The sequence below is a fragment of the Protopterus annectens genome, chromosome 5.part1 (genome assembly GCF_019279795.1).
Source record: "Protopterus annectens isolate FY-2018-M chromosome 5.part1, PAN1.0, whole genome shotgun sequence".
NCBI lineage: Eukaryota > Metazoa > Chordata > Ceratodontiformes > Protopteridae > Protopterus > Protopterus annectens.
The window spans coordinates 668,016,157-668,034,699 of record NC_056736.1 but is presented as its reverse complement, the minus strand read 5'-3'; the positions used below and the strand labels follow the sequence as shown (position 1 = coordinate 668,034,699).

At 38.5% G+C, this 18,543-nt stretch overlaps 1 protein-coding gene across 6 annotated transcripts in view; it reads left to right on the top strand.

Moving 5' to 3' along the window:
- The window catches only part of WASF3 (WASP family member 3), a 1,314,000-nt gene that overhangs the window by 901,747 nt on the left and 393,710 nt on the right, over positions 1-18,543 (top strand). For all 6 annotated transcript variants that reach the window (XM_044073288.1, XM_044073287.1, XM_044073286.1 and 3 more), the window contains one exon: positions 8,281-8,434. In XM_044073288.1, the coding sequence (XP_043929223.1) occupies positions 8,281-8,434 (154 nt within the window). The remainder of the gene's footprint in view (positions 1-8,280; positions 8,435-18,543) is intronic.

The window sequence follows — 18,543 nt, the reverse complement described above, 5'->3', positions numbered from 1 at the left end:
CATAGCTTTGCAGACCAGGCTGGTTAAGCTTATGGGGCGGTAGTTTCCAGGGTCTGTAGAGGCACCCCCCTTGTGGAGTGGGACCACTGTTGCTGTACGCCAGTGTTCAGGTACATATCCCGAAGTAAGACTAAGGTTAAATAGCATTTTTATGTGTGGGTTTAGCTCCTCTTGGAGTTCACGTAACACGCAACCCGGGATACCGTCAGGTCCCATTGATGCTGTGTTTTTTGCTTTGTTTAGGGCGGTTCTCACTTGGACATCTGAGATAACAGGGAGATTACATTCAGCTGGGATAAGTATTTCTTCTTTTGGGGGTGAAGGAGGGGAGAAATTTGTACTGAACCTGTCAGCCAGAATGTTGGCAGTATCTGTGGGTTCAGTGTATTTTTTATTGTTGTGAACCAACTCTGAGCATATCTGAGTGTTTCCTTCAGGTTTCTAACATAGCTGAAGAAGGCTTTGTGGTTATCTTTAGTGTCCTTAGAGATTTTTCTCTCAAAGTTGGCCTTGGATGTTTTTATGAGAGAACGTAGTTTTCTGCTAATGTTGATCAGAGATGTCTTCCCTTTATGGGATTTTGCTCTGACGTGCAGTAGCTTCCTTCTTTTGTTATACAATTTGTTTATGGCTGAGGTCAACCAGACAGGACGCTTACCTTTGGTGGAGAGGGACTTGGATTTGTTTGGGATTGCATGATCCATGCATTCTTGGAGATGTCCATAGAAAGCATTTGTGAAGGATTTGGCATTGTGGGATGTGGTATCCACTGGCACAGTGGGCTTAAAGGATACCATCTCAGTCTTAAGAAGAGTGAAGTCTGCTTTTGAGAAGTTTTTCACTGTGGTCTTTTGTGCTGCGGGTGGAGGTGGGATATGTATATCCAGGGTGATTAATTTGTGGTCAGATCTCATTAGTGAGGGGTATACTTCTGGTGTGGAGCATTTTTTCCCCATGTTTGTGATGATCAGGTCTAGTATATTATCTCCCCTAGTGGGAGAGGTGACTAATTGTTCCAGTGCATTTGAATTTATGAATTCCAGGAACCTTTGGGCTAGGGTATTAGGGCTAGAATAATGTACCCAATCTATGTTTGGGTAGTTGAAGTCTCCCAGTATGATGGTATTTTGTGATACATTCATATCCTCCAATGTCTTCAGGAAGGCTGAGTGGAGTTCTTGAGATTGGGAGGGTGGTCTGTAACATGCTACCAGTTGTATAGCAGTTTTGCCTATGGTTAGTTGCACCTGTATGGTCTCTGATGCTTCATGTGTTGCTACTAACCTGGAGGTGTGGGTGTCCTTGATGAATATGGACACTCCTCCTCCCTTTGTGGTTCGGCCTGGGTTTTGGGGCCGGAAAGCATGATACGAGGTATAGCCTGGTAGTGCTGGGGTGCTCTCAGGAGCTTTGAACCAGGTTTCAGTTACTGCACAGACATCGATGTTCTCCATGCTGAGGAGTGCATCAAGTGCCTGCATCAAGAGATTTAGACTTCTGGCGTTGAGCAGCATTACCCTTAGTTTTTTTCCATTATTGTTTTCTAAGGAGGTGGGTTTGTCTTTTGAGCCTTGCCTAAAAAAGGCACTATGGGGGTGGCAAGAGCCTTAGCCAATATCCGGAAGCCCAGTGGTGACAGGTTTAAGCCATCCCTTGCGAAGCAGCGTGGCTTGTCCAACATGTCATCCCAGGCAGACAGATATTGGATCCCCTTAGAATGACACCAGTACTTGAGCCAATTGTTAAAGCTGATCATCTTGTCTTTGTATTGTGGTATCATTCTTGGTGAGGGCAAGATGCTGCTCAGGGTCAGGGTCATACCAGCCTGGGCTACATAATCGGAGAGCTCCTCTGTAACAGTTGTGTTTGTTAATGTATAAATGCCTATAATCCATGCATAAAATGTACACCAATTCATAAAGACTGCTTTGTATGTGGAAATAACTTTCCAAACTTCTGTCTATCTTGTCACAGGAGTCTAGTATGTAAGCCATACCATAAGATATATCCTATTCTGATAAACAATCTGTTTGATTCTAGCGTTGTTAGTTCTTCACATAAGCAACAGTTAAATGTACCTTCTGCATTCACCTAAATCTTATACAGTACAAGTGTATGCAATTATTGTTAGTAATGTAGTAGACTACATCGGGCCGCTGCAGTGGTGCAGCGGTTAGCGTTGCCGCCTCACAGCAATGAGTTCTCCAGTTCAATCCTCGGCTGGGGTGCCTGCTGTGTGGAGTCTGCATGTCCTCCCTGTGGTTTTGTGGGTTTCCTCTGGGTGCTCCGATTTCCTCCCACATCCCAAAGACATGCCATAGGTGGATTGGACACTCTAAATTGGCCCTAGGCGTGAGTGTGTGCATGTGTGTGCCTTTTGTGGAAGGTTGGGCACCAGGTTGGCAACTTGACACCGTAAAACTCCACTGCCAATCATGAGCAGACAGGTGATCCGCTGTGGTGACCCCTAACCGGGAAAAGCCAAAAGAAGAAGAAGAAGTATGTAATAGACTACATAAAAATGTTATTTATAGTAAATATTGCAAATGCACAGAAAAAGTTCTAACGTAGTACAGTGTGCTATCAATATTAACCTTTTAAAGAAAAGGTTTTCATAGCTTTTCAAACATTTCCTACAGACAGTAGTAAGGGACAATAATGCCATTTATAGAAACAGACTCAGCATAGCATTCAGACTTTACATAATGACATTCTGGTTTAACGTAACAATCAGATAGAGCCCAATAACATTTACTAAGGGCACAAACTAGAGAGGTTAATCTGACAATACAGTTAGAAGAAGCCCAGCAAGGTTTACATTGGGCAGGGTTCAGCACAAATGACAGTTATTTCTCCTGCTAATATATCTCAGTAGTCTTGTTTATTACAGACTCTGCCTCAGTGGCAAGACAAAAATAAATAAATAAATACTTTTGTTTCAGTATGTTGGCATTTAAACAATGGTTGACATACACTGTGTGGTCTATTTCAAATAATGCTTTATTTAATTTTTTTTTTTTTTGCATTTACACATGCCAGTTTGGGTCAGAAGGGGAAAGAGAAATCATCAACAGTGTTGGCAAACCCCTAAAACATGCCCCAGTACAAGAGTTATGGGCATTAATTCCCAAAATAATTTACAGGGTAAGTTTAGTATTGTCAAAATCAAAGCATAAAAAATATACAGAAAGGGCTACAGTAAATGCTTTGACAAATGGCAAAGCAAAGCAAGCAGCTAAAATAGGTGAGTGTCTAGACTCATGTAACTGTTTTACAGACAGTCTAACTAGCATGGCAGAAAAAACAAAATAATGTTTTGGTCAGGCAAGATGTTATGTTAAAACAGTTCCATCAGACAGCTAATGACATTCTGCAAAATGCATATGCAGCTTTAAAATTAGTTTCTGCATGACAGACAGATACAGACTCAGAGGTTAAGCCTGAGTGTTAGACAGTTTAAAAAAAAGTACACAGTCTTGCAGATGCACATAGGAAGTATACAAAAACAGCTTGTAGATTATGTGGTGAAAGTAAGGAGATGTAATACATGGTCTGATATAAAACAAACACGGGGGAACACGAGCAGCTTCTGCTCCACCAGGGTTACAGACAGATACACAACTAAGTTTAGAAAAACAGGTAATATGTTTTACTTGTAAGAAAATAGGTCACATTAAACAGAATTGTCCATATTACAAACGATGCTTCTTCAAAACCCCAAAATAGGGAAAGAAATCAAGATAAAGAAAATACATTGATGGGGCAATCAGTCACAGGAACAAACACAGAGAGATACATAAAAATAAAGTATACCCTATGAAATACCAGATCATGGCAGGCAATAGGCATTAAAGCAATAAATTAACAAAATACAGGTTATCAGCTGGCAGCAAAGTACAGGGATCTTTTAAAGCAATGGAAGACAATGTTAGTATACAAAATTCAATGTTAATTAAACAAAGGGGACAGTAAAAGACAGAAAAATACTTTACTGGTATAATAAGCCAGGACAGATTCAAAATAAACACAGACGTAACCTACAGCCATACAGATTTAAAGTAAAGTTAATACAGATACAGTGTAAAGTTAAAGTTAATACAATAAATACATTTACAGTAGTGCAAATGGTTTATGCAAAACTAAACAATGCAGTTAAATGTTGGGTATGTAAGTCCACATCTACGTCTGGAAATGGAGTAACATTTAAGGCAGTACCTATGACAAATCCTAAATGACAAAAGGTTCTGTAGTAACAGGAGGGGGACAACCCCCCCCCCCCACACTAAAAGTACAGTATTTCACCAAAGGCAGCTTATGCAAACAGTATCAATATTGGTAAAAAACAATGAGTGTAATGTCATATTTTCAAAAGAATGTATTACATAAAATATAACAGCAAACAGTCTTATAAACAAACTAGTACAGCAAAAACATCATTAGTCAAACTGGAGTAACTGCCATCCGGGTAATAATACACAGCAATACATACAGGTAGCAAAGTACATAGTCATTACAAATAGCATTTTTCAGCTAATAAAAATCCAAGCAAAAGCAGCACACCATGTTGGTTCATAAAAATCAGTGTAAGTTAATAACAGTCAAATAGTATCAGTACAGTAACAATCTAACAGTCTTACAAAAGTTTAAATTTGTTTTTATAATAGCAATCTATGAACAAGACAAGGCAATCTAAAACAGTTGCAAAGAAAAAATGGGGAGAGATACTCAGATATATTGGACATGCAAAATTTGGTTGCAAAAGTATGTGACAAGTCAATTGTTGGGTTTTTAGCCACATTCCTTACAGAGGGAAAATGCCATTACATGCAGTCCCTGTTGAGGTTACACATACAGGTTTTATGTTTAAAAAATCTTATAAAAGTAGAGTTGTAAAACAATCTGCCATAAAAAACATTTACAGTTGATAAAAATAGAAAAAGGGATACTCTGTTTTAATAAAAAACTATGGTCATGTAAAAAAGCTTGAGTATAAAAATAAAAACAGCATGGGAGTTAACACATAATACTACTTTTAAGAAACAGATGAAAGAGAAGAAAGTCTGTTACATAGAGTATGCAGTTCCAATAATGAGAATTACTCACACTTTACCAGAGGACATGGTAGAAAATCACCAGAAAAAGAGGGAGGTTCATGATAAAAAAAAAAAAAAAAATAGGAAAAGATTTTAAAACAGCTGCATATAAGAAATGGTGTTATTTCAAAAACTGAATGTTTCAATGGTATGGTGCCACTAAGGCAATATAGAAAGTTACAAAGTTGATAGCAAATGCAATTTATGGAGCTATCTCAGATATAACAGAGCAGATGTGTTATAAAAATGTCAGACAAGTAACTGTTGCTAACAATGAATAAAGGCTATTAAATACAGAAGATCACCATTTCCTGTAAAATATTCTTTTCCCAAAACAATAATAAAATTATGCAATGCAAAAGAAATATGCTTGTTTCTAATACAAGGTATTGCCTTGTAAGGCAAGGGTTAACTTGACAAGGTTTTGAAATAAATGCTTGTGTGTAACTGCAAGAATGACAACTTGCTTAAGGAAGCATAAAAATATTTAAAAAATAGATAAGTAATAATGGCTATATGTCTGTGATGGGGTACTATAATTTCCGCATTAATTGCTCTTATCATCATTATAAGATTTGTGTTAATAAAAGTATTAATCAAGTAACAGCCATTGGTAATGTAACACACTTTAAAAAAATAGCATTGAATGCAAGGGATTTGTATGTTTTAACAGACCAAGGGATTGATTCAAAGTACTGAAGATCATATTTTGTTGTAAATTGTCTTACAATTTTCATGGGTCTTAAATAAAAAAAAGTGGGAATTGATAGATATTGTGTAAATTAAAATGCTTTTCCCCTATATACTGTGTGCACAGTGAAAGGAAACGTGCAAGGCCAAACAACAGTTTTCAAAATAATATGCTTGCTTTGCAAGAACAGTTATGTTCAGTTTAGATATTAATAACATATAGCTGTGGGCAATACTGTAAATGCATCCTGTTATAGAAAAAAAGGAAGATTACTTTCTTGGCTTTCAGATCCAGAATTAAATAAATAAAATGCAGACAGGTCAAGTGACACAAAGATGACATGGAGAAACTTTTGTGAAATCTTCAGATACAGCAAGGACCAAAAAAGGGCATGAAATAACCATGGACTTTTTCATGACACAGACAGAAACCAGAAGAACAAGTCACAAGGACATTAAAATAACATTGGTTGGAAAGAGTATATAAACTGGACAGTATGTTTCATTCAGGGGTGACATTTTAGACTGTGTGCCTTAGTCTATTCATCTGTCTAGGTGTGTTATAATAGAATTGAAATAGCTCTGACAAAATTAACTGTTTGGCAATAATTTGTTCTGAGACAAATAAAGTATAACAGATACAGCAGTATGAAGTTTGTCTGGTCTACTTTTGGACATTTTCTTCAGAGGCAAAATAAAGACCTCTGCTTGACATTTCTTCAGAAAACAAAGAAATACATTTCTTCAGTGGCGACATTTCTTCACATAGCTCTCAAACTTCCATCTCCAAAATGTGGAGCACTTACTAACATCTTCAGCGGTGAAGCTCACAGCTGTGTTTAAAATATGCTGCTTTATGCTTGCAAAAAGTTGTTTTGTTAAATCAGTATGATTCAGTATTACTTGGCATAGATTTGTATTAAAAAAAAAAATCTTAATAGCAAACATATAACTAACCTTTTCAGTGTGGAACAACTGATCATGAAAAATGTAATTTTTAAGATACAGAATGAGAAATGTTCCTCATAATGAGGAAAAATTGAGAGATATGCTTCTGTGGGCATTGGTAAGCTGGGCAGTATGCACTGTCACCACTACCCAGAGACATATCTGGTTTCCTGCCATTTTTTTAATAAAATGATTTGCAAGTGTAAAATTGTTCCTGAAGACTGGGAAAGTGTGTTTCTGTTAACATACCTGGTAAGTGCTAAGATAATTTGCTGTGGGCAGCTTATTCTGCTGCTTACCGCACACTGAGTCATTCATTTGTTGACTAGTCACTGATTATCCACTTTGGCATACTGCAATCTTGGTAAGGCTAAAGTACATAATTGGAGAATGAATAAAGGAATGCTTTTCCCCCCAGAAAGCTGATATTAACCCCCCAACCAAACATTCAACCAACCAGAAAGAGTATCTGACATGACCAGACCTAGCAGGCAGTAGTCATAGCCTGCAGGGCTGGAGTGAACCAGATAATTAAAAGGGAAGAAGGATATGTACTGGGGGTCAGCTCATTCCTGGTCTCTTGATTTGCTGGACCACAAGTCAGTGCCTAGCTTGACTCAAGCTGACTCTGGCTTAACCACCACTACTATGAGTGGTGTTTGGTCATGATGGTGCAGCAAGTGACCAAATCAGTTCCCCCTGCTATGAGCAGTTGTATACAGTTTATACAGTGATGTTATTTAAAAAAATAATCTTTATTCTTTTTTTTAAATAACATCACTGAATACTCCAGGCTCTTTTGGTTTTTCTTTAGGTTGATATGAGTTGAAGATGTCTTTGGGATGATGTGGACAGCCATGAATATGGAGGTACTTTATAGTACATTTTGCAGTTTATGCCACTGTAAGATTGGTAATTGATGTGTACATGAACTGCAGCACTATAGGGGGAAGAGAAAAGAAGGGAGTGCATGCGTAGTAGGTGTGTGTTATATTTTTAATTATTTTGTATTTGTAGGATGCATTTTTTAAGTAATATCCTCTTTGTATTAATTTTGTTGCTTAGATGTGACTTGACTTGAGAGGTATTTATTCAATTGCTTGAGTTGCCATAATTATTTTTGACTTTATGGAAATACAAGCCTTGCTTATGGATTGTGTTAGACTTTACTTGTTGTTTGTGTGTAGATCATTTCATTCTAAAGTTTAACTTTCCTTCCTATATTACCTTTCCTATTAAATTTACTAAGTATGACATTATATTAAAGATGTGAATGTTTGTTGCCAGCTCTGCAGGTAACAAGTAAATCTTTGTAGTCATTGAGTGTAAGGTCACTGCTGAGTACAAGCGCTTCTTGACTGGTAAGATGAAAAAGTTCTGAGATGATACTTCTTGTCTTGCAAAGAAAGATACACTTTTTATTCATTAACCACATAACCTTGGTATTTGTAACAGTCTGTAACATTTGACTGTAAATGTTGATCATACATGTGTCTGAACTGTAATATATTCATTTTATTCCATCAGTAATTTTTTCCATCTCTTGCAGTTTCATTACAGGATATAAACATGAGAAAAGCCTTCAAGAGTTCCACAATTCAGGACCAACAAGTCATATCCAAGAGTTCCATTCCTCATCCGGTGGCTGATATGCACAACCTGAGTGACAAACCTCCTCCGCTAAACATCTTGACACCTTACAGGTATTGCTTCAAGGTCTGAATATGTGATTTTCTTTGACAGATAGGATGCCTTTTCCTCCTTTCTGCAGACACAATATTTATGGACACTGCCTAGAAATGAGAATATGTTACAGGCTGCTAGCATACACCTCGACAGTCATACAGTGCTACTGTGCATCTTGCTTGCAGCTGAAGTATTTTCTCTTTTACATGGATTTCTACAAATTAATATATTTATTTCACAATCTGCACCATTTCATTGTACCTTTTTCTTACGTACCCATTTTGAGATGGAGGTGGGTTTGAGGACAAGTTGCTTGCAGCAGAAAATAGTTGTGCATCAGAGTGGACAGACTAGTACTAGACAGAGGCTTTATACAAGGTTCGTTCCAAGCTGTTAATAGAGTACTGAGTCGCCAGACATTAGTAATCAAGTCAGGTGTTACAGATATGGCATGGGCATAATTGCTAGTTATGATAAAAAAAGCTCTGTTATATGGAGTAAATGTATTATTATTCTCTGAACAAGTATTTTAAATCCCACAAGGTTTCTGTGCCAGGTCTGTGGTACTAAGCAATTGAAGACTGTTCTGCAAGCTCACAGTTTGGTCTCATCTATGACCTGGTGGTGGTGGCTGCAGAAAAGAGAAGAAATGGTGTCCACATAATATGCTTGTATAGGGGTTGGGGAGCAATTCTGTATTACATTGAGAGTGGCTGCGACCCACAACACGTAACAGATTTTTAATGGCGATAACCATGCTGTACATTGTGCTGCCCATTGATATTGGTTGCAGACAGCCACATTGGGGGGATATAGTAGATGCTGGAGAGGGAGAGAGAGAGAGAGAGAGAGAGATGTGAATATAGTAGCTCATTTAGCTGTGTGTCATTTACTGTGTCTCTTCGCACTGTATGGGTAGAACTGCTGCATGCCTGTTAATCATGAGACACAGATTTAAGCTGATCTAATTTTTTTTCTTTTTTTTTTTTTTTTTGAGGGAGTATGGAGCTCCCAGTTGAAGAACACACTGGGCTGGTTTTAGTTACTCTGCATAAAGGCTGACTGAGGGTTGGCAGGTCATAAGTAGCACAAAGAAATGAACTATTCTGGGCTATAAGAAACATGAGATAGGGAAAGCACAGACAGATGTCATAACTACAGAAGTACTTTATTTAAATTAGATAATTAGATTTATTTACAGATGGTTGTCTTGCATGAATAGTGATTTATTATTGTGGAGTGTTACTTGACGTTGGTTGCATTTGAAGAGTTATGGCTGATAGCATTAGAAATGCGCATGGCATTTTTTTCTGTGCTATTTTTTGCCCCTGTGCATGCCATTGACCAAGCCTCCCTCCAAATTGGAAATGTCCCATTTGTTCTCTAGACACTGGCAATCCCCCTCCCATGTTGCGACAAGAGTTGTCTGGAGGGGGCCATCATTCGGCAGTTGTAAAGAGGAGGGCATCAAGTTCTGGCATTCTGTTATTCAAATTCCTGGCACCTGGAACCACCGTGATGGGATCTGAATTGGAATTTACTAAGGTGGAATGCCCACTAGACATAATTTGCCTAAAAATGCACTATGGGAGCAGCAGATGCTTTTAATGTGAAAGCCCTGGTAAGGGAGATGCAGACCATCGTTGGTAAAGTAGGAAGGCTTATCAGCCATGTCATCTCAAGCTGAAACATTATGGATGTTGCTAGAATGACACCATCTACATTCTCAGTTAGAAATGTCAATTATGTTTCTTTGTATCTTGGCATCATTCAAGAGTAAATGCTAACACCTTTCAAAGACGAATCATTGTGTGTCATTAACAAGCATTTTGGCAAGCTTGAGGCACTTGCTATAGTGCCTTAAAGCACCAAATTATAAAAGGTTGCCTACAGAAGGGGTAACAGCAGACTGAGATTCTATATTAGTCAGTAGGATCCCACAGGTATAAGAAAACAGGTTGGGTTAAATCCTACTTCTGAGTTGAATTGTGGAGCTACTTGAAGTTGCTATAACCATTGAAGTATAAAATAGGCTATGGTTGAGATAAAATTTAAAATATGAGTTTGGCCACAGTAAAATCAATTTTCACATATTCATGATAGCGGTACTCTGGCAGTAGTTGCAGTAAAACGGATGATGACAAGAGCAAGGTTCACACAAGTAATCTTCAAATGTGGGGAATAACAGCACTAAAGATAACAAGTGAAAACTTTGCACAGGTAAATCTAAACAGACTATCTCTGGATTCATAAATGTTTTGTGCATCACAGTAGATGAATGTGAATGAAGATTTGCCATAATCTGTGGGGCGATTCACAGAATTAGTGGACAGTTAGCTACTATGTGGATAGAGGCGCCATGCAGGATGTGGTTGAGATCTCTCACCCTCATATGCAGGCTTTTGGGATGCATGAAGTATCTATTTCTGTGGGCATCAAAATGTATGTGGCTTCGAGATTGTTAGCTACAGTGACTTACCAGTGAGCAGTGGAGAGCCATGGTCGATGTTTCTCAGGCATCTGCATCAAGAATAGTTCACCTCCTTTTGGATGCCATGCTACAGCATGTGAGGCAGCTTATGTGAGTCCTGAACACCACAGAAGAGAATAGTAATGCCATGCAGGCACTTTTATGACATTGGCTGTTTCCCTGAGGTACTGGGAGCCATTACAACCACATCAAAATAGAGGTCCACCTAGAGAGCAGCGACAGTGGCATATCGACCGTGAGTCCACTCCATCACGTGGCAGGTGGTCTATAATGTACATGGTGTAATGTACAGTGTATCAGCAGGCCACCAAGGCAGTGCCCATGACACCCTCATTTAGCGTAAGTGTGACTTATGTTGGTGATTTGTGTGGGGTGATTTTCTACAGGACTGTCTTATTGGTGATGCCAGATATACCCTAGAGCCATGGCTAATGACACCAGTTAGAAACTTACAAACAATGGAAAGACTACACATAGCGCTGCTCTGTCACAGTCCCAAGTTATTGTTGATTGTGTAGTTGGACTACTAAAGGCCTACTTCTGCTGCAGGGGCGGCCCGTGCTATTGGACTGCCGGACTGCAGCCCCCTCAACTGTAAAATAAAGAAATAAAAATAAAAAAAAAATTAAAATCGTGGACTTTCGCGCATGCGCACTAGTCCGGACTGCTGCTGAGACAGTCTGAGCATGCGCAGATTGTCTCAGCAGCAGTCCTGACTGGGAAACATGAAGAACGGATCTCCCATAAGTCTATGCAGTTTTAAACTGCATAGACTGTCCTGGAACTCGCTGGGAAAACACGTCGGGGTCGGACTGCAATGTCAGCAGTCTGGAAATTGCTGCAGTCTCGTTGGGGGAAGATCTCGCGATGGGCAGGGTCTGGTGTGGATTGGAGTTTGCTGCAGTCTCGTTGGGGGAAGATCTCGCGACAGGCAGGGTCTGGTGTGGATTTGCGCGGGTTTTCATAGCTTACTCGGACAGGGATTTGGATTTATGGTGGTTTGCTACAGGGAAAGATCTACTACAGGGATGAGGTGTGTGTGTGTGTGTGTGTGTGTGTGTGAAAATGCCCGAGGTGCAATATACTGGTAGACTCATGGTGGTGTGGTAGGGAATACCTCAGGCTTGAACCCTGTACCTTGTATGCAGGTGTTAAAGAGATGAATTCCCTACCCACCACCATTTGTAAAAAAATTGCAGATTTTTGCCTCATATTTCATCTGATCTGTTCCTCATAATATCTGTGGTTTGTAAATGCTGCAATGCTTGATATTTGATGGTTCAGTGGTAGCATTGTTGCCTCACAGCTGCAGGTTCTCAGGTTTGATTCTTGGCTGGGGTGCCGTCTTTGTGGGGTCTATATCTTCTCCCTGTGTTTGTGTGGGTTTGCTTTTGTGTCCTCCCATGTTACAAAGACATGTCTGCATTATTTCTTCCTGGGCCTCTGCTGAAAATTGTTTTTTGTTTCAAGTCAGACTGTCCTGATTAACAAATGTTAAATAAAATTGACAGGCATTTGAATTTCAGACTTCAGGTTTCTGTTTGTTTAATTCCTTACATATTTGATGGTACAGTGGCAGTATTGTAGGCTTTCCTGGTTTGATTCTTGGCTGGGGTGCCTTCTGTGTGGAGTCTGCATCTTATCCCTGTGTTTGTGTGGATTTGCTCTGGTGTCCTGCCAGTTTACAAAGACGTGTCTACAGTATTTCTCCCTGGGCCTCTGCTGAAAATTGTTTTTGTTCCGTCAGAAGTAAAATTGACAGGCATTTGAATTTCAGACTTCATATTCTTCAGAAAATACATAGTAAAACAACTTTTTATTCTAGCAATAAATATATAGTAACACAACCTTTTATTATAGCAATTTTCTAAGTTTATAAGATGACTATTTGAAATTTGTCTTTATTTTTGGGACTGTATTACCTTGTTATTGGCTTTGTCCAGGTTTTTTGTGCTAAGGTTGACAGCTATGGCAAGAACTGAATTCACTGAATATGTTTGAGGGCTGTATTCCCTCATTACTGGATTTGTCCAGGTGTTTTGTGCTAAGAGGTTGACAGCTATTGTGAGAACTGAATTCATTAAATGATAGCCATTTAAGTTTCAGTCTTCCTCTCTTTCACAAAGCAGCTGATTTGGCGTAGTGGTATGTTGCTCTGACTGTTTTGCACAGGGACCTTGGCAGTAAAATGTATGGTGGTAACACAGCATTTTTCTTTCACAAAGCAGGTGATTTGGCATAGTGGTATGTTGTTCTGACTCTTTTGCACAAGGACCTTGGCAGTAAAATGTATGGTGGTAACACAGCATTTTATTCTAACAGCTTTCCAAGATTATACAAGCAATGTTTAATGTGTCCCTGTTTTTTGCCCTTTTGACCCACCCCAATAAATTTGGCTTTTTCCAGATTTCTTGTGCTGCGTAGATTTTACAAGGAGCTGAGAGCTGCAGGGGAAGAGAAGTTTAGTGCTGATTATGCTAAGTCAGCTCGCATTGCTAATAGCACAACAGATTGTGTACTTGCTTTTGATGCAGAGGGTTGTTGGTTCTACTCCCATAATGGGTGAATGCTGCCGAACTGAAAGTTAAGATACTAACTATGAGCCTGTTATCAGTTTGCCATCCATTTCCTATTGCAATATTACTAGCTTATTTTTAATGTAATTTAGGCAATTTATTCCTCAGGGGCATCAGACACTTTATTTTTCGATGAAACCATGAAATATAAAGGTGATTGCTAGCAGCAACCTCTTCATTACAGATTTATTTAATGTGGAATTATTTAGATGACTTTTTTACTACTTCAGAGATTGTGCATATTTACTGATAATGGTGGAGACTGTAGAATTGTGCATATTTACTGATAATAGCGGACTGTAGAAGTTTGTGTAGACTTTTATGATGGAAATGTTCTGAATTGGGCAGTTTTGTCATTGGTGCATGCGTTTTGTTTCATTGTTTACTGGAAAAATGTTCAAAGCAATAGGAAGGTGTATCAAAGAGCACATGTATGTTTCATATGCAAGGGGCCTATGATTTGAAAACAGCCCAGAATTAATCTTTATCTGCCACGGGTAAAATGTATTTTCTTTGAATGTGGGTTTCAATGTTGTTTCAATGAATGTGAGTTTCAATGGCAGAGAAGTTTTAATGCCAAGTTTGTTTAGCAGATGTCTTAGTGTTTGTACTGTAAAATGCAAAGTAAAACTTTCAAATCATCATAGAAGTAAATCAGTATGCACTTTAGTGTTTATGGTAAATGGAGTGAAATAGCCAAGTGATGGATCATTGGAATGGCTGCAGGGGGAGGCTCCATTCGACCATGGCTTTGTGAGGGGGAAAGGCGGCAAACTTAGGCAGCCCCAGCTGAACCATACCTCCCAACTGTCCAGATTTTCAAAGAACGAATAGATTTTTTTGCTTCTTATTTTTGGTTTGTTCCTCATAAAATTTGTGGTTTTCTGGCAAATCATTTAGGAATTAAGTCACTAAATAATGACACACTGAGTTTCAGACTTCATAACCTTCAGAAAAATGCATGCTAAAGTAAGACCTGTTCTATCAACTGTCTCAGTTTATACAAGAGCACTTTTTAGTACTGTTTATATGTTCTCCAATATATTTGGCCTTGTCCAGATGTATTGCATTAACAGGTTGAGAAGTACATGCAAATAAATTTCTTTATAGAATTAGGCATAGCCAAACCTCTCAACTGTCCCTGATTTTGGCTCAAAATGTTGCTCTTCCCGTAATGATCTCTCTGTAAAATAGCAATTTTGGAAGAAAACATGGAGGGTTTATAATTAAGAAATAACTGTAATAATCACTTAGATTACTTTTATTTCAGAAATGCATGTAGATTCTTTTATTTTGTCAGCTGCTCAAGTTAGCAGTACTAATATTAAAGTATCCCTTCTTTGACAGGTTCCCAGCTGTATTGTGTTGCTATTTTATATTTTTACATCACATTTTTGGTCCATGTTTCATAAAATTGTGTTTTTTGGCAAATTAGTGACAAATCATTAAAGACTGAAGTTAGAAAATAATGACAGACATTTGAGTTTCAGATTTCATACCATCCAGAAAATTCATACTAATACAAGACCTCTTTTATATTTCTAAGTTTATAAGAGCAATATTTAAAAAATTGTCCTTATTTTTGGGCCTTTGTCCCATTTCTTTGTATGGCTTTGTCCAGATTTCTTACTCTGAGGTTGAGAGGTATGACAAATGTGTCAGGGCCATCACAAGTCAGCCAGAGACATTTCAAACTGTGACATACTTGTTGCACCCCATTCCCCCATGTAGTGACTCTGGATGTGTCGAAACAAGGCAAGGAGTAGTTATGCAGTGTAAATGTGCAGAGTATCCCCCCCCCATCCAAGGTAGAAACAAGTACTAGAGTGGCTTTTTATCTGTCCTTGATTTTTACAGAATGGTCTGGTTTCTGTCATATTTTTTGTACTGTTGATTTATGCTTATTACTCAAAGTGCCTGTTGCTCTGTGTTTAAGTAGCAATACTTTAATGACCATTAGGTAAGCTTGGCTGAGATTGCAAGATGAAAGTAAGCTTTAATAAGCATACTGTTAAAGAATTGCCAACATTGAAAGCCTTTCTGTTGCCATGTAGAGAATACTTAACTAGATAATGTATAAGCCTTGGGTATTGAAATGCATATGCCAGTATTTGTAATAAAGGAGAGGATTACATTATTTTAAGAGTCTCATTACACTTGGAGACTTTCAGTCATCTCTGCAGGCTTTACCCATAAACAGAATGCCAATCGTGTGGTCCATAACCTGTACAGTAATCCTTTTAAGCAATGTATCTTGAGCTTATTTCTTGTTTGCTTTTCATTTTTTACTTTGATCATGTTTTCCCCATGAAACAAGTAGATGTCAGGCAGCAGGTCTTTTTTTGGATAAGGAACATTTTTACAAGTGGGGGCATCAGAGATTTCTACTTTCAGCATGTTACTTGGTACTTTAATAAAGCTGAATATAAATTATAATTAGAACTGCAGAGCAAGAAGTGGTTTGAGTTGAGTGCTGCTTATTTTTCTTATACTTGATTTTAACTGGCATTCCATTAATGTATTAAAAAAAAGTAATTTATTTTTTCATGCCTCAACCTTTTTTGTTTCCATCTAGATATTAAGCTGTCATGCAGCCAATGCATTGAAATATTTTTATTCTTCTACACTTCATTTTGTCTTGATTGGACTCTCATAATGACGGTTTGGCACCCAGGGCAGTATATTTAGTTTTTGTGGTTTTGAGCATAGGTCCTCGACTTTCTAGTTGGCCGCACCCCTTCCCATTGACCCCACCCATTCAGCTGTCTCCTGCAGCCCCCCTTTGATTTGAAGTCACCAGCCTGCTGTCTAAATGTCTCCAGTGGTAAACTACAGAATGATCCTGGAACATGCAGTAAAACCATTGCAGTATGTGCACTATTATATTATGTGTTGCTATGCAAGCAGATACAGCAAGGGAAAGCCATTCATAAAGAGGAAGTCCCAGAGCCAGTAGGAGGGGAAGTGTCTCATGAGGAGCCCGTGGAGGAGCTGGCTGCAGGGGAGGAGCCTGTGAAGGAAGAAGTGCCTGATGAGGAGCCTGTGGAGGAGATAGCTGCAGGGGAGGAGCCTGTGAAGGAGGAAGTGCCTGATGAAGAGCCTGTGGAGGAGCTGGCTGCAGAGGAGGAGTCTGTGAAGGAGGACGTGCCTGATGAGGAGCCTGTGTATGAGATGGCTGCAGGGATGGAGCCTGTGAAGGAGGAAATGCCTGATGAGGAGTCTGTGAAGGAGCTGGCTGCAGTAAACTCCATAGATGGGTAAGAAAATACCAACAAATGTGAGTCACATGATCTTAAAAAGGTGCTATCTATTAAGATTTAAAGTACTAGGCACTAAATAAAAAGACGTTAACAAACTTAAGAATTTAATTACATATTATTAATTATATTGCCTACCAGAAAAACTGTTTCCAACCCTTTACTACATCACTTAAGCCTAGGCTATCTACATAGAGATTTAAGTTTTAAAACAATCGAGATGGAAGTTATACCATTAAGTCCTGGCCAATGCTCTGCATTCAAAGCCAGCTGCCAATATAATTCCCTGGCTTCCAAAAGGAGATGCCAAGGACCTCCCCTAGGATTTATAACCACTTGTTTATCAAAAGAGGGTACCCCTGTGTTTTCGTTCATGAGCTAAAGGACAAAGTCATTATGAAAAGAAATAGGAATGTTTAAGTTCCCCTTTTGGCTAGGTCTAATAAAGGGAAAGAGACTGTTCTTGCCCATAATAACTTTGTGGTTGAAGGGTCATTTTCAAACTTGTTTGTCACAAATTACAATCTTGACAGCAGTTTGGTGAAGTGGATCTTGAATAAAAATTGTCTTTTGTTATGGAAAGGTTTGGACTTTCACCATCTACTTCCAGAGAAAACAAAAATGGTTTTCCAGAAAGAAAGGAATTTGGAAAGTATTTTAGAAGGAGTCTCTAATACAACAGGAAAGCAACATGAGGCCAAATACATGAAAAAGTGTGGTAGATGTAAATTTTGCAAATGGATACATACTGTTAGCTCTTTTAAGATTAGAGGGAGAACTTGTTTAATTAAAGGGACATTTGACTGCTGTACTACTGGAGTAGTTTATGCTGCATTATGCTAAGTCTGCTCTTGTTTTTATATCGGGAAGACTGAAAGAATGTTAAAAGGAAGAATGTATGAACACCTGTATGAAATTTGCACTAAAAAGTGCACCAACGCCTTGGCTAAGCATTTATCTGAATTTTTGGACCACTCTTTCAAATTTTGGTGAACAAGTGGTTAAAAATTCTAGGGGTGGTCCTTGGCACGTCCTTTTGGAAGCCAGAGAATTATATTGGCAGCTGGCTTTGAAAGCAGAACATTCGCCAGGACTGAATGATATAACTTCCATCTCGAGTGTTTTAAAACTTAAATTTCTACGTAGAAAGCTTAGGCTTAACTGATGTAGTAAGGAGTTGGAAACAGTTTTTACTGGCAGGCAATATAATTAATAATTTAGAATTAAATTCTCAAGTTTGCTAAGGTCTTTTTATTTAGTGCCTAGTACTTTAAATCTTAATAGATAGTACCTTTTTAAGATCATGTGAGTTACATTTGTTGACATTTTAATCGGAAGTTACTGATTGTTATCCATCTGAAGAAGTCTTGTGATTTTAACAGGACAAAAGCACTTATCATTTGTCTTTTGTGTTTGTTTTCATGGGATTATTAAACAGTTTTAAGTACTCCAGCTTTCTCATTTTGCTTTTTGGAAGCTAGCTGTTTGCCATGTTTTTGGTTTTAGTTTGTTAGTGGTTCTTCTTGGTTTTGTACATCTCCTGTGCACCCAAGGTCCTGTGGAGCCAGTACCAAACACACTGCAAGGAGAGGGATTTTACTAAAGGCTTTTCCTATTCCCCAGAAAAGAGTATACCTGGTGGCCAATTCTATACCAGTCAAGGCTCAACAGATTATTGCAGGTATCAAAATTCAAAATAATAACTCTTCAAAAAATTGCTGCCCATGATCTCTGCCAATTCTTGCATGGTAACTTTAGATTTAAAGGATGCATACCTACACATCCCCATAGAGAAATCTCAC